Source organism: Microtus oregoni, unplaced genomic scaffold (genome assembly GCF_018167655.1).
Source record: "Microtus oregoni isolate MIOR12 unplaced genomic scaffold, Mior012 000054F_ref0000373, whole genome shotgun sequence".
Classification (NCBI taxonomy): domain Eukaryota; kingdom Metazoa; phylum Chordata; class Mammalia; order Rodentia; family Cricetidae; genus Microtus; species Microtus oregoni.
In genome coordinates this window covers 10,764,063-10,780,077 of record NW_024543830.1, presented here as the reverse complement: position 1 = coordinate 10,780,077, position 16,015 = coordinate 10,764,063, and the positions used below count along the sequence as shown (strand labels likewise).

At 36.7% G+C, this 16,015-nt stretch overlaps 1 protein-coding gene across 3 annotated transcripts in view; it reads right to left on the bottom strand.

Moving 5' to 3' along the window:
- The window catches only part of Trim33 (tripartite motif containing 33), a 91,099-nt gene that overhangs the window by 15,088 nt on the left and 59,996 nt on the right, over nt 1–16,015 (bottom strand). For all 3 annotated transcript variants that reach the window (XM_041637894.1, XM_041637895.1, XM_041637896.1), the window contains 4 exons: nt 13,478–13,675; nt 6,439–6,571; nt 5,092–5,155; nt 1,699–1,855 (listed from right to left, as the gene is read on the bottom strand). In XM_041637894.1, the coding sequence (XP_041493828.1) occupies nt 1,699–1,855; nt 5,092–5,155; nt 6,439–6,571; nt 13,478–13,675 (552 nt within the window). The remainder of the gene's footprint in view (nt 1–1,698; nt 1,856–5,091; nt 5,156–6,438; nt 6,572–13,477; nt 13,676–16,015) is intronic.

Below are 16,015 nucleotides of genomic sequence, written 5' to 3'. Positions count from 1 at the left end.
AATACTAATTATGCTCAAGTTACCAAAAAGTAGAAAAGGAAATGATCTTTCAAACACTCTCAAAATGACAGCATAACCCTGAAAACAAAACTCAGTGTCAACAAAAGGAGGAAAACCATGGTGAGCATATGTAAAAATCCTCAAATAAAACACTGCGAACTGAACTTAACAATGCCTTTGAGAATCTTCAGTTAGGATTCATCACAGGAAGGCAATAATTGTCTAATATACAACTCAGTAAACAAGATACTCCCTGTTAAAGTAACGAACATAAAGTCCATAGGTTCACCTTTAAAACATCAAAAAAATAAAGTTCAATATCGCATGATGAACGGAAAGTAGTGAGCAAGTAAAGTATAGCAGAAACGCATTCCAACAAAAGAAAAGAAATTCATGATAATCTAATAGGCTGTATGTTTCATGGGGAAAAGCTAAAAGCTTGTTCCTAAAAGAGAAAAAATAAAGAAATGTTCACTTCAACTACCTTAAGTCAACATACTTCTGGAATTCTTAGCCATGACAATCAGCCAAAAGACGTGCAAAGTGGAATAGAATTCATAATGTCACTATTTACAGGTGACACGATCTTATATATATAGAAAATTTCCCAGACTCTATCAAAATATTCAAAATTAATAAAAATGATAGAACATCTGAAAAGTAGTGAAAAATATCGCTGCCATGAGGAACTCTCTGAAGTAGAAATCAACGACTATATGGCTATATGACCTAGCAATCATATTCATATTTTGAGGAAGCATCTGCACTGCCATGCATACGTTATCATAATCACAGTGGCTAAGAATCAGAGAAATCTACATGTGAATGGTGGCTGAGGGGATGAAAGTAATGCACACCTGTACAACGGAATAAACCCTGACCATTATGACAGCAGGGTGGAGGTGAGTGAGCAGAGACAGTCGCTTACATGTGGGATAAAGGAGAAGTTGATGTCATGGAAAAGAATGCTGGTTACCTAAAGTTAAGGACAGTAACATGGGGAGAATCTAGGAAGTTTTATCAGTGAGTATTAATATATCATTTGGGAACTTTCTAAATTAAGAGTTTTAGCTGAGAAGATGATGACATTGTTATAGACATCTAACTAAGGTTGTAGCTTTTTAATCTATACATTGCAGTGAACATAATACATTGAGATTCCTATGTGTCAATAACACAGATAGAAAAATAAAAAGCCTGGGCAAGAAGAATAATAAAGCATGAAATAAATGAAGATAGGTTTGAACTTTCCTCCACTGTTTTATAAACTGCATAAACTATTTCATCTAAGAAACTCTAGAATGGTTACTATGAGACAAAAAGAAAATCTAATACAAAGACTTTGATCAACAATCTTCTTTTATATTAACTATCTTAGTGCTGAGCTCCTAGGTTACAGACCACAGTTAAGGTTCTCTTGTGGCCCTAAGATCCTATGTGTAAAAGGAGACCATTATTAGAACATAATTTCGCATCGTGGCATTAGCATAAATATAAACTTCAAGATAATATCAAGTGATACTTAATGCAATCAAGTCTTTTCTGATTAATTATAGCTGACTCTTAAGAGCAGAAAGAGAAAAAGAGATGCTTAGCTTGTGTCAGACGTAAGAATTTAAAGACAAATAGATATGCCTAGTACGACGGAAGATAAGCAATGTGACCTCCTACGTCTTTTTAGAGCCTAGGGGAGCTTACCATACAGGCACTCCTTCTGCCATCCTCTGTCTTCTCTTGTTTCACAGCTCCTGAAAAGCTGCAGATCTCTTCTTCAGTCCCAGGTTCTTGCTTGACCTTCACCTGATCAGATTTGAAACTATGACTTTTCTCAGCAGTTCTTCCTGAAGATCCACAGCTAGTAAGAAACAAAAGTCACATTTGATCGTAAAGCATAAATAAAAGGAAAGTACTATTATTAAAGATTGTAGACAATTACCTCAAAAAGGAATTGTAAAAGACATAAGCCCAGACCTTAAAAGTACATTTCATGATCCAAAATCCATTTAAGGATCCTAGTAAGTGATTACACTTCCATGCCACTACAATTTGAACATCCATATCTGAAACACCTGAGATTAGAGTTTTGAGACATGTTTTCCTACTCTGAAATATTTACAAATACAGAGTGGGATGAGTTGGGATATGACTCAAGTATAAACATGAAATCCATTTATGGTTCTTACATATACAACCTGAAAGTAGTTTCATACAATATTTTAAGTATACTCGGCAACTTGATTGCAACCTATTGTAATGTGAGATTAGCTATGGAATTTTCTACATGGAGCATCATGCTAGTGCTTGCATTTTGGGAGTATTTCAAATTCCGTGTTAGGGATGCTCAACCTGTAGCATAAAACATCAATGATTTTGCCTCTTTATATAAAGATTCCAACACTAGCATCTCAAACATCTAAAGAATACAACATCAGCACAAGCGGTAAAGAAAGCCTCACAAAGAAAGATTATTTCAGATTTTTGGGGATGACTGGAAGAACAGAACAATAAATAATAAACAACCTGGTACAAACTTACTAGAATCAATATAAATGAAAGTGGAGAATATAGATATGTGGTTAAAGGTTTTACATAAAGCACAAACAACGAAAACAATTCACCACTGAGCAAAGTAAATAAGACTAGTATAGCTAGGGGCTGTAGAGATGGCTCAGTGGTTAACGAACTGGCTTCTCTTCCAGAGGACCAGGTTCAATTCGCAGCAGCGACAACTATCTATAACTCCAATCCCAAGTAATCCAATACCCTCAAACAGACATTCACGCAGGCAAAACATCAATGCACATAAAACTAAATTAAATTAAATTAAAAAAGAAAAGACTAAAACCGGGCTGTGGTGGCACATGCCTTTAATCCCAACACTCGCGAGGCAGAGGCAGGTGGATCTCTGGTGAGTTCGAGACCAGCCTGGTCTACAAGAGCTAGTTCCAGGACAGGAACCAAAAAGCTAGAGAAACCCTGTCTTGAAAATCCAAAAGACTAGTGTAGCTACTCAGAGTGAAGTTTTCACTGTTTATCTTTCTTCTGAAAGCACTGGTTATTCAAAGTACTAAAAAGTCAACCAAGTAGTTTAATAGGAACAGCTTTCAGAATAGATACACATATAAAACCCCAATTCTCTAATATCTTAGTTAAAACTTCATATTGTATTAAATTAAACAAAGTACAAAACAGTGAAAAGAATGTATTGATGGAGGAAGGTCATTGGTTAATAATGAAACTGCTTGGCCTGATAGGTTAGAACGTAGGTGGGTGGAGTAAACAGAACAGAATGCTGGGAGGAAGAGGAAGTGAGGCAAATGCCATGCCGCTCCTCTCTGGGGCAGACGCGATGAAGCAAGCCACCAGGTCAGACATGCTGAACCTCTCCCGGTAAGACTGGTGCTACACAGATTACTAAATATGGGTTAAGCAAGATATGAGAGTTTGCCGAGAAGAGGCTAGATATAATGGGCCAGGCAGTGTTTAAAAGAATACAATTTGTGTGTTGTTATTTTGGGGCATAAGCTAGCCAGGTGGCTGGGAGCCGGGTGGCAGGAAGGCAGCCCGCTGCTCCTTCTACAATGTATTCACTGTTTAATCTTAAAAACCTATTTCTTAGCTCTATTCAAAGGCTGAAGGAAAAAAAAAACGAACAGTTTAGAAGTAATGAATGCTCTTAATACCAAGTAAACATTAAAATTGTGTTGGAATAAGTAAATTCATAAAAGTACAATAGTCAAACTCCTGGAACACTACTGAAGGAACCTGGAAATCAATTCATTACAAAAGTCAATAAAGAGCCGGGCGGTGGTGGCACACGCCTTTAATCCCAGCACTCGGGAGGCAGAGACAGGCGGATCTCTGTGAGTTCGAGGCCAGCCTGGTCTACAAGAGCTAGTTCCAGGACAGGAACCAAAAGCTACGGAGAAACCCTGTCTCGAAAAATCAAAAAAAAAAAAAAAAAAGTCAATAAAGAAAATTTATCTTGCTGCCCCTTAATTCAATAACTGACAAGGTTTCTTTACAGAAGCATTCTAAAGCAGTAATTATCAAAATAATATTTTTCAACCAGTAAAGATACTTGACACAGAGCTCAACAACCTCAATTTGAACTCCAGAACCCACATGGCAGAAGAAGTTATTCCCATAAACACGCCCCTCCACACAAATAACAGGAAAATTTGAAGAGCTCATTGGTCAGCCAGTAACCAAATCTGAGCTCCAGGTCCAGTGATTGTCTCAAAATGTAAGGTGAAGATGTGAACAAGACACCTTACATGACCTCTGGCCTCCACACACATACACTGCCCATATGAACTCAAACCACACATACCAAAAAAAAAAAAAAAAAAGTGCTCCCAATGGAAGCACACAATACTACAAATGAAGTATTCTTGCTTCCTAATTAAACATGCTCTATTAAATTTCTTATTTCTAAGGCTTATTTTTAAGTGTGTGTGCAACTCTGTGTATGTGTGCACGCATACACCCAACTTAGGTGCCTTCAAAAGCTAGAAGTGGTAGATATGGCTAGAGCTGGAGTCACCTGACATGGATGTAAGAGTCAAATGGCTCTTAAATTCAGAGTTACCTCTCCAACAAGTCGCCACACCTGCAAACCTATGCTCTAAACTGCCCACACTGACAAAAAGGGAAGCAAATTAAAAACAATGAGAGAATTAGAAATTTACAAGAGAAAATTCTACATCTGGAAAAAAATTAAACTGATCACCTATACAAACCAATCTGTTGATGATAGGTATAGGATTTATTTAAATGTGGTTCAAAGAAATACTTGTTTTAAATAAAGCATTTATGTGGATAAATTGGTAACTTAATCAACTGGACCTAAACAATACTGAATAGTCCACAAGTAAAATGACATAATTTCTGAGTTTTGTTTCAAATAAACCAGAAAAGGAAATGGAAAAAGAGTACAAAGAAGACTGGGTATAATAAATGTACTGACTGCTGAAACTTAGTATATAAAAATGAGTTTACTTTTATTAACTACATTTGAAATTTTTCTTAAGAAAAAAGTTTTAAGTAACATAACACCATAAAAACAATAACAACAAAAAAAAACCTCACCTGCCTCGACTGCCGGTGCTAGATGTACTAGGAGGTCTCACGGGTGTGTGAGAATTGGGTAAGCCTAAAAAAAACAAAAGTCAGATTGAGGATCAGAAGATTCAGACAATACTGAATGACTCAGAGACTCTTGTAAATCACAGACAGCTGTAAAGTCAGAGATGGCAAATATGATTAGCAGACACCGACCAGCTTCTTCCACCTGAATCCAGACTCACCCCAGTATCTTATAAGTATTGCCCAAGAGCAAGAAGTAGTAGATTGAGAAAGTTATCATTTCTTCACATCACAATAGACTATATATAGTCCTTTACTCTTAAAAAATTGAGAGCCGGGCCGTGGTGGCGCACGCCTTTAATCCCAGCACTCGGGAGGCAGAGGCAGGCGGATCTCTGTGAGTTCGAGACCAGCCTGGTCTACAAGAGCTAGTTCCAGGACAGGCTCCAAAACCACAGAGAAACCCTGTCTCGAAAAACCAAAAAAAAAAAAAAAAAATTGAGACAGTGTTCCATTCTATAGCCCAGACTGGCCTTACATCCTCAGCTGTCCACTGCCTCCGTCTGAGCGCTGACACTGCAGTGACACACACACCAATCAGGCATTCATCCCTTTTCAACATCCTGAAAAACAAATCTCACTAAAACTCAACGATATAATTCAAAAAAATGTTAATATACCTTATGTAAAAATTTTTACCTCAGCCAGGGAGTAGTGATGTATACCTTTAATCCCAAGCACTGGGGAGGCAGAGACAGGCAGATCTCTATGAGTTTGAGGTCAGCCTGGTCTACAAGAGCGAGTCCCAGGACAGCTAGGGCTATTACACAAGGAAACCCTGTCTTGCAAAACAAAAAGCAAAAAAACATCAAAATGAAATAAAACCCACCATATATGCATGCGTATTTGAAAAACGAAAGAAAAGTCAACAAACCTTGAGAAAAGCAAATTATCCATCATAATCCAAGTGATCCTCATTTAACCAGTTGAAGCCCTTGAAAAGTTGGAACTATTCCTTCCTTTCAGTCCACTTCTGAGTTTTACACTGTACACTAGACTGTAAAGTAACTCTTCCCTGAGTCTCTAGCCTGCAAAAGTGCCCTGCAGATTTTGGGCTTGCCAATGCACGGAAAAATAATCAGGAGAGCCAATTCCTTAAGAGGATTTCTTTTCCATCCTCTGTACCACATCATGTGTGTAAAGTGTATATACATATGATGTATCTCCACACACACACCTCCCTTTTGTTGCTGTTTTTACCTAAATACAGATACCAGGAGGCAGCCTTCACTCCTCCACCCCTACCTGAAGGTGTTAAGAGCAATGAAGCAATATCCCTGTTTGTTTTACCTGAAGATCCGGGTGATAAAGCAGAGGGTCCTGGGGAAGGATTCATGGTACTTGTAGGCTGTGGGGGTAGATGACTGCCTGAGATATATCTACTCAGTAGATTATCTAAACTACTTGAGCCAGCATCTTCCAACTAAAAAGAGATAAAAATAAATTTGCTTTGATTAAACTGAGGATGAATAAATTAATGTCACTGTTTGTACTTTAATAAAACAGATTATGCAATATCAAGTTCAACCTAACTGCTGCTTCCTTAGGCTCTCCTGAGAACAAACACAGTATGAAGTTTATGTTACTGAAAATGTAATTTATACTATACAACAGATACCCAGCTGCTAAGACAAACTTAATAATTCATTAAGCCCTGTCTAACTACAAAAATAGTTCTGACAGGCCCGGCAGTGGTGGTGCACACCTTTAATCCCAGCACTCGGGAGGCAGAGGCAGGCGGATCTCTGTGAGTTTGAGACCAGCCTGGTCTACAAGAGCTAGTTCCAAGACAGGCTCCAAAGCTACAGAGAAACCCTATCTCGGAAAAAAAGAAAAAAAACTCTGACATACTAACAGTTCACTTTCTTTTCTCAAAGTTGCTGGAGTACCCTTGTCCTAATTCTCCCCTTCTGTAGTGTCCCATCAGAATCATTCATACAAGGATAAATACAAGTCAAAACCCAACTTTAAGCACTGAGCAGTTTTTACATCAGCATCCAGCCTGAGCAAGGTGCATCACTGTATACAAAAGAAAGAAAAAGCAGGAAATCTGAACTCATTTCATACTTAAGAGGCAGCAGGATAAAGTTAGAGGATAAACCATTGCAATTTTGGGACAGTTCTCCAAAAAAAGAGCATCAGTTTCCTGATCCTAAAATATGTCATCTATCCTGCAGAATGTGATGATTCAGTGAGGAAATTTTTACACAAGTAAAAAGACACTGCGGAAACTATATGAAAATCCACACTATTAATTGTCAATCTTGCTTGATTCTATTTATTCCCACAATTCAATCTGTTCCCCAGACAAAGGCCAAATTATTTCTTATACAAATCTATTTCTGGCTTAAGAAAAAACTGTGCACTTAGTGCCTGTTCTCTTTTCTCCCTAAAAGTGAACTAAGTTTTACAGCAATCTCCAGCATCATCAAATGTACAAACAATTGATCAAAAAAGTGAGCTTGTCCAGTGGTAGATACATATATTTGACTTGTCCTGAAACTGCTGAACTCTTTTTTCCAGGTGGTCGTTTTATTTTACATTCCCACCAACGGTATGTGAGGAACCTAATTCCTCTACTTTCTCACCAACACTATAGTCAATATGTAATGTTTCAGTCATCATTTCCATAGTGACTAGAATTGATTTAAGTGAACAGACTGTTATGTTTTTAATTTAAATTTTAAGATTTGTTTGTTTATGGTTGTTCTGCCTGCATGTATATATGTACATATGCATGTGACATATATGCCGTGACCAACAAAAGAAAGAATCATGTAGTTTTAAAAGCAAGAAAGCTATAGGAACTGACAAGAAAAAGGGGGTAGTTTCATTTTTTTCTGATTAACTAAAAAAAAAAATCTAAAACGGTTTCTTTTATACAGTCTACAGAGACCTTCTGAACTAAAAAAAGGGGAAGGAAGAAAGGAAGAAAGGAAGAAAGGAAGGAAGGAAGGAAGGAAGGAAGGAAGGAAGGAAGGATCTGTTAGAATATTCTTCTCATCCCTCCTCACCTACCACGTAGCCCAAGCACAAGGACCTTGTTGAACACATGATCAAATTAGAAACCCTTTATGAAGCTCACAGGAGTCCAGCACCCCTTCCTACTTTCTCTAGACTGCTTTCATGCCATCCCTGTCTCCTTTTCGTTTCCTCACTGGCCTTATTTTTGCTGTTCAAAAGATCTTTTCTACCTCATTGAGTTTTTAAATTGTTAATTTTACTTCATGTAGTTTATTGCCAATCACTGCTGTCCTAATTCCTACTCACCCTACAGGTTTCAAGGAAGTTTAACTCCTTACTAGATTTACTCTGTGCTTTCCTCTTTAAGAAACAATCATGATTAGGATTTTAAATATGTATACTCTCTGCCAAGAAGCCTCTCGTCTCCAGTGTTCCTCAAGTAAGTGCTTAACATATCTGTCAAGTAAATATTATGTTTCCTTTTAAATATAAAAATCTCTTGGTTCTTCCCCTAAAGTTATTTTATAAAAATTATAGTGGAGGCAAGCTAATTATAACTAATATTTATTAAATATATACATTACAGACACCAACTTACATAAATTATTTAATTTTCCTAGTAAACTTAAAAGGCAAATTCAATTAGACTCAACCATTTAAGAAATTAAAGAATGGTTGGTTGGGTGTGGTGGCACACACCTTTAATCCCAGCACTTAGGAGGCAGAGGCAAGTAGATCTCTTCTCTTAGTATGACGCCAGCCCGTTATCAATAGATTGGGCTATACAGGGAGACCCTGTCTCAAAAAACAAAAACAAACAAACAGAAACTACAAACTCTAATCTCACTTTCCTACACCGCCTGCTGCATTACAAGCAAGTGTTGATCCTTTGAGCTGCACACAGGCATGTGGAAGCCATTGGAGCAGTCTGCAGAGTCACGTTCTCTTCAGTCAACCTTGCAAGGTTTCTAGGGATGAATGCAGATGTTAGACTTGTAAACAAGGGCTTCTGCCTGCTGAGCCTCCTGGTGGTCGGAAAATGCAGTCTGCTTTCATGAGAAGGTGATAGGAAGTTGTAAATGAATAGCAGAATGCTTCATATTTTAATGTTTCACTTACAGTAATAGTGTATGTGCTTGATTGATTAATACAATAGGCGCATTGGCAGATTGTAATATTTTCCTTCTGACTGGTAAAATAGTTTTAATTAGGTTCAAGGTCAGGATTTCAGTATACTGAGGTCTAAAAGCAACATATTCCTGGAAACATGGATCATTTAGACTATAGCTGCATTTCCTTCAAATATTTGGGAACTTGTCACATATTGGGCTCTAGGTTCTGGTTGTCTAAAGATCAAAGAGAAACAATCTTTGATCTCAAAGGTCTTACCATGTAATAAGGATATAGTTTTTTTAGGCATGTTCTAATCATGAAGTTATTCCTCATGTGGGTATATATAATGATGTACACACCCCACAATAATTTATTTTTTAAAATTTATTTATTTTTTATATATACAGTGTTCTACCGTATACATGCATGCACAATAGAAGAGGGCACCAGGCCGGGCCGTGGCAGCGCACGCCTTTAATCCCAGCACTCGGGAGGCAGAGGCAGGCGGATCTCTGTGAGCTCGAGACCAGCCTGGTCTACAAGAGCTAGTTCCAGGACAGGCTCCAAAACCACAGAGAAACCCTGTCTCAAAAAACCAAAAGAAGAGGGCACCAGTTCTCATTATAGATGGTCATGAGCCGCCACGTGGTTGCTGGGAATTGAACTCAGAATCTCTGGAAGAACAGCCAGCATTCTTAACCTCTGAGCCATCTCTCCAGCCAATAACTGAATTTTTTTTTAAGGTCTCACCTCATTTTTTAAAAAAAAGATTTACTTATTTGTTTGTTTATTTATTTATTTATTTATTTATTTATTATGTATGCAGTGTTCTGTCTGTATATATGTCTGCAGGCCAGAAGAGGGCATCAGATCTCATTACAGATGGTTGTGAGCCATCGTGCGGTTGCTGAGAATTGAACTCAGAACCTCTGGAAGAGCAGCCAGTGCTCTTAACACCTCTGAGCCATCTCTCGAGTACCCCTCACCTCATTTCTTTCTGGCTATCTAATTGTCAAATTATAACATCTTAGGAAAAAGGCTAATGGTAGTAATTCCCAACCAATTTCATATCATCTATCTCTTCAATATTTTATTATCTCCCAGTAGTGAGCACTTTTTCAAGCCATTGCTAATAGTATTTTAACATCTAAAACAAAATCATTATGCTGACAACCAAACCACACATTACATTAACATATTCAAGTACAAATCAGCTATTTTCTGGATTGTGCAAAATAGTTAAGTCTGAGAGTTTATCTCTGTATTTCATATTAAACTTATTATTTGCAATATTCATTTACTTTGATTAATGTCAATGTTGGATTTCTCTATGCGAATTCCTAATTTGGCCTAATTTCAGCTCCATTACATAATTTCTTGGAATATTATTATTGTGACTGCCAGACAAAATCAGTCTTTTGGAATGCACGACTATACTTTGTGTTAAACAATTCTTCTAAATCCCTGTTGCTTAATAATGCCATTCACAACACAAAGCCATTACTCATTCAGCACTCAGTAATGTTGGTGATGCAAGGAAACCTGCCCTATGAAAAATTATGTAAAAATACAGCATATAAAACTTAAAAATGAAAATAATGACTACTATTGATGGGTGTATTTATTATACTTTTCTGGTTGTTATAGTCCTTGCAGTTATAAGAAGACTTCACAACCTGGCATAGTGACGCACGGCTTTAATTCTGACACTTGGGAGGCAGAGGCAAGTGGGTCTCTGAGTTGGGAGGCCACCTTAGTCCATATGGTGAACTCTAGGGTAGCCAGGACTATAAACTGAGAATCTGTCTTTCAAAATAAATGAAGGAAGGTAGGTAGGTTGGTTTCTTATACATGATACAGATAAGCACTATACCACCAAGCCACATGCCCCAACACAAAGTTTACTCTTAAAAATGTTTGCTTTCCGTGTTATGATGGCAACAGCTGCATAAATTGAATGCTGAAGGGAAGTACCATGCTCATCAGCAGGTGGCCAACACAAAACAAAATCTGGTAAAAAAAAAAAAAAACATGGTATTTTTTGGAGGTTTTTTTGTTTTTTTGTCTTGGCTTAAAAAACAAACAAAAGAAAAGCTTACTTGTCTTTTGTTTATATATTACGGCTTCCAAATTTGTATCTCTATGGGATTTCTGCATCCATATCTATATGTGTTCATTTGGCTCCTTTTTTCTTCCTGTCCATTTGTTTTGCCCTATTGAAGTTATTTTTATTTTATACTAAAGAAATAACTTACACACACACACATACACAAGCTTATAGACCAGTGGTTCTCAATCTGTGAATCACAACCCCTTTTGGGGGTCAAATGACCCTTTCACAAGGTCATATTAGATAGCCTTCATAAAAGGTATTTACATTATAATTCATAACAGTAGAAAAATTAGTGACAAAGTAGCAACAAAAATAATTTTATGGTGGGAGTCACTACAACATGAGGAACTCTACTAATGAATGGGCACAGCATTAGGAAGAGAACCACTGTTATAGACAAAAGCCCACAGTACTAGTATGTCCTTAGAAGCAAACAGTAGAAACCAAAATATCCATCATCTACTGCATGAACACACTGTGAAAGATCCAAAGCAAGGAAGAGACACGGATACATGCCTATAAACCTACCATATGAGAGAATGAAATGAAAAGTCAGATTGAGATTAGCATGTGGTACATAGTGGATTCCAGGCCATACTGTTCTACATTTAAAGACCTTATCTTCAAAAGAAGAAAAGAGAAAGAACATTCTACACAACACAGTATTTTTCAACCCTAAGAACAAATTGTTATTCTATAGACTTGGTAAACATTACACTAAGTGAAAGAAATAAAAGGTATAAAGAAATGAAAGACATAAAAGCCCACAAATTTTATCTTCAAAAAATGTGCATAACAGAAACAGAAGAACTATCAGTAGCTTCTAGGAGCAAGAAAAGAAGGAAACAGATAATGATGCCAATGCTACAGTTTTGAAACCTAAAACCACAGGTGACAGCTGAACAATACTTGAAACTAACTTTTCAGGTCTACTACTTTCTTGGTGTCGCTATGAATAATGAAGAGAGTCTAAATTTATAATCAAGAGTTTGAATCAAATTCTAACATTTTTGGGGGCTGGAGAGATGGCTCAGAGGTTAAGAGCACTGGCTGCTGCTCTTCCAGAGGATCTGAGTTCAATTCCCAGCAACCACATGGTGGCTCCCCAACCATCTATAATAAGATCTGGTGCCATCTTCTGGTGTGCAGTCAGAACACTGTATGTATAATAAATAAATAAATCTTTAAAAATTTCTAACATTTTTACCAACTACATACATAGAAAAGTCACTCACCATTATTTCATTATAAATATCAACGTTACATATTCCAGATGATTTCAAGCATCAAAATTCACAAATTGCCCAAGAAAGCATTTTGTTAATTATAAGATAACTTACAAATGTAACCTTTTAACTTACATTCCAAAAATTTAATTACATTCTATTATATAGTCTAATCCTTACAGTACCAATCCGGTTACTGTTTCCTTGGTCGGGAGACCCCAATCTCTTCAAATATCAAGAAACTGTAGTAGACTGACAGAATCACAAGAAGCCAGTGGTTTTCAAATAACTTTGAAGTTATAAAAAGCATCATTTAAAACTCTAACACAGCCAGGCAACGGAGGCTCATGCCTTCGATCCTGGCTCAGAAGTCAGAAGCAGATGATCTCAGTGACTTTGAGGCCAGCCAGGAATACACAGTAAGAACCTGTTTCACAGTCCTACTAGTTCAGCAGCTTCACTGCTCCTTGACGCCCTGGTGACCCCCAAACAAAAGTCATACAAGTAGGGGGAAAATAGTATAATCCTCAAATATTTTATTTATAAAAGCTGAAGAAATGAGAAACCTCAGCACTTTATGATTCATCTTCTCCTTTTCTTCATTATTTCTTCTCTTTTACTATGTCCCCCAAAGTGCCTGATATCTAACCCTTTCAACACAAGCCACTCTCTGCTCAACTGGTTTTAAGGAGTGGACAACCATTACTGTACTTGTTTAAATAGACTCTTCTAACTTTAAAACATGGAGGAATACCAGTTTCAACACAGGAACTTTAAACTTTAAATATGTGTCCTTTACTTTTCAGAAGGTTCGTTCAAGTAAATTATTGGTCCTGAAACTAAAAAAATTCCGAAATATATCTTTTTCAATTAGTATGAGATTTTAAACAATTTGTTTAACTTAAATACAAACCTGTATAGGTGGAATATCTGGCAATGATGGAAGGTTTTCTGGATTGGTGACTGAGGGAATTAGTTCTATTGCTGTAACAGATGGGCTGGTGGGACCTCGATTTGCATTTGCCATAGTTGCTGTAGTGGGGCTTGTTGGATTGATTGGGTTGTGTGCTGATACAACAGGAAAGGGTCCAGCATGCCCTGGGTTTGAGTGCTGTTTAAGAAAGAAGGTATTATAATTATGTGCTCTTGCCACCATCTCTGAACCATACCTTAGAACAATATAACTATCTTTAGTGTATCCTTTCCAAACTAAAAGTATCTGCAATTGACAAAGAAATGGAGCCTCTCAAACTTATACAAGAGAAGAGTTTGAACTAATCTTTCCTTTTTATGTACTATCTAGGGTAAACAGATTTGCAACTAATTGTCAACTTGTCAGCCTACTGATATGATCTTCAGAACAAGGATATAAAGATGTAGAAGGCACCAAGTTTACAAATAGTCAGCCATGGAAGGCACAGTTCTGAAGGCACTATTCTGTGATCCGTTAGTCGCCTATCTAATAAAAAAAAACTACAAATTTAACAATATGGTATAAAGAATGAATTTAAGAAAGAAATTATGACAGTGATTCCTAGTTCTAATACTATGAAGTTTTAAACAGTCACATAATCTCAGTAATTGTGATATATAGATAAATGATCCCTTAATGGTTTCATAGACTGGGCTGCTATGAGGATTATTTAAGTTAATATATGTGCAGGTCTTTGGGAAATCACTAAACATACAAAATTAAATCAATCAAATATTAAAAAACTAAAAATGCTGACAGTGACTTCTGAAGGGAAAACTCTAAAACCTAATGGTCTGATTCTTGGTACCCTTTCAAATGTTAAACCTTGGTACTCACAATATTTAAAAGTACACCAAGAACTAAGGGGTACACGAGTATATCAATAGTTACAAGGAAACTAGCATCTTCAGTCTTCCTAGGTATTATTTTAAAAACGTATTTGCCTAAGACTGTGTCATGAATGGTCTTTTCACAACTGTCCTTCTCTCACTTGACAAAGTAATGGCATACTGCTGAAAAATATGGGGGAAAAAGCTAAAACCAAATTACAAAGTTAAACAAAGGCACAATTGAAAAAGGACTTGGGTATCAAAGGGGCTGATACTGCAAATCAACAAAAAGGAAGAGCCAATAAACCCGACTAATGAAACACAACTGTGAAAAGCTCCATTAGAAAACATTCAAAAAAAGTGAGAAAATATTTTTGTAATAAAATTTCTACTCTCCAATTACATTAATTTTTATCAATTTTCTTGAGCATTGCATAAAAACAAAACACAGTAAGAATCAATTATTCTTATTTTAACAATAAATAGTAAAAAGGATATAACTGAAAAGGAGGTTACAAGACTACACTTAAGAAATATATACTTTAAAAATTTTTACATCATTTGATTAGTATTCTTTTTTATGTATATGAGCGCCTACATGTATATGTGTGCATTACACGTGTGCAGTGCCCAGAGAGGTCAGTAGAGGCCATCAGATACCTTGGAAAGGGAGTTACAGACAGTTTGAACACCACGTGGACACTGGGAACCAAAGCCAGGTCCTCTGCAAGAGTAGAAGTGCTCTTAACTGCTGAACCATCTCTCCAGCCTCATCTGTCTTAAACCACATAAACCTATTTTGTTTCCATAACTGTGTACAAATAATACAATGATAACTTTTCAACAGAAAGGATTTAAATCTTAGGAAAAGCCTTTGCTATCACTCGATTTAACCAATAATTTTTGTTAAAAAAAAATTTTTGTTAAAAATAACTTTATCTTTTTTAAAAATTTATTTTTATGTATATGAATGTTTTCCTAGCAGGTACATCTGTGCACCGCATGCACTGTGTCCGGAAGTATTCATATCCCCTGAACCTGGAGTTGCAGATGGTTATGAGTCATCAAGCAAGCACTGGAAATCGAATCTAGAAGGGCAGCCTTTGTTCTAACCACTGAACCATCTCTAAGTCCCACTTTCTCACTGTCTGTCTGAGCTATCTTACATCCCACTTTTGGCTTTCAAGTCAATATTTACAATATCCTAGAAGATTTTCACCACTAGTTACAAATATATAAAAATTTTAAATATAAGGTAATCAAACATTTTTCAGAAATCTTTCTGGGTGTAATTTTGGTAAAGAGCTACAGAATCATTGCTTTAAGTGTTTAACATGTAGACTAAACAAGCAAACTTAGAAGTTTATCCTAGTCTTTCTTTGATTTGGAAATTATTTGATTCTACTTAAGGAGAATTAGTTTCTGCGTATGTGTGCATGTCTAGCTGATGTAAACACACTCCATGTACGTAAGAGAGGGTGCTGCCACGCGAGTGCTATGAAGTAAAGGAAGGGTTCATAGCCTGAGCCACTGACAAACTCCCTATTCCCCAAATTTGAGCCTCGTTGGTTATGGCTCAAAATCTGTTAATAGTAACATCACCATTGCACTTTTAAATTAACCGGTGATTAAGAGCCTCTACAGCATG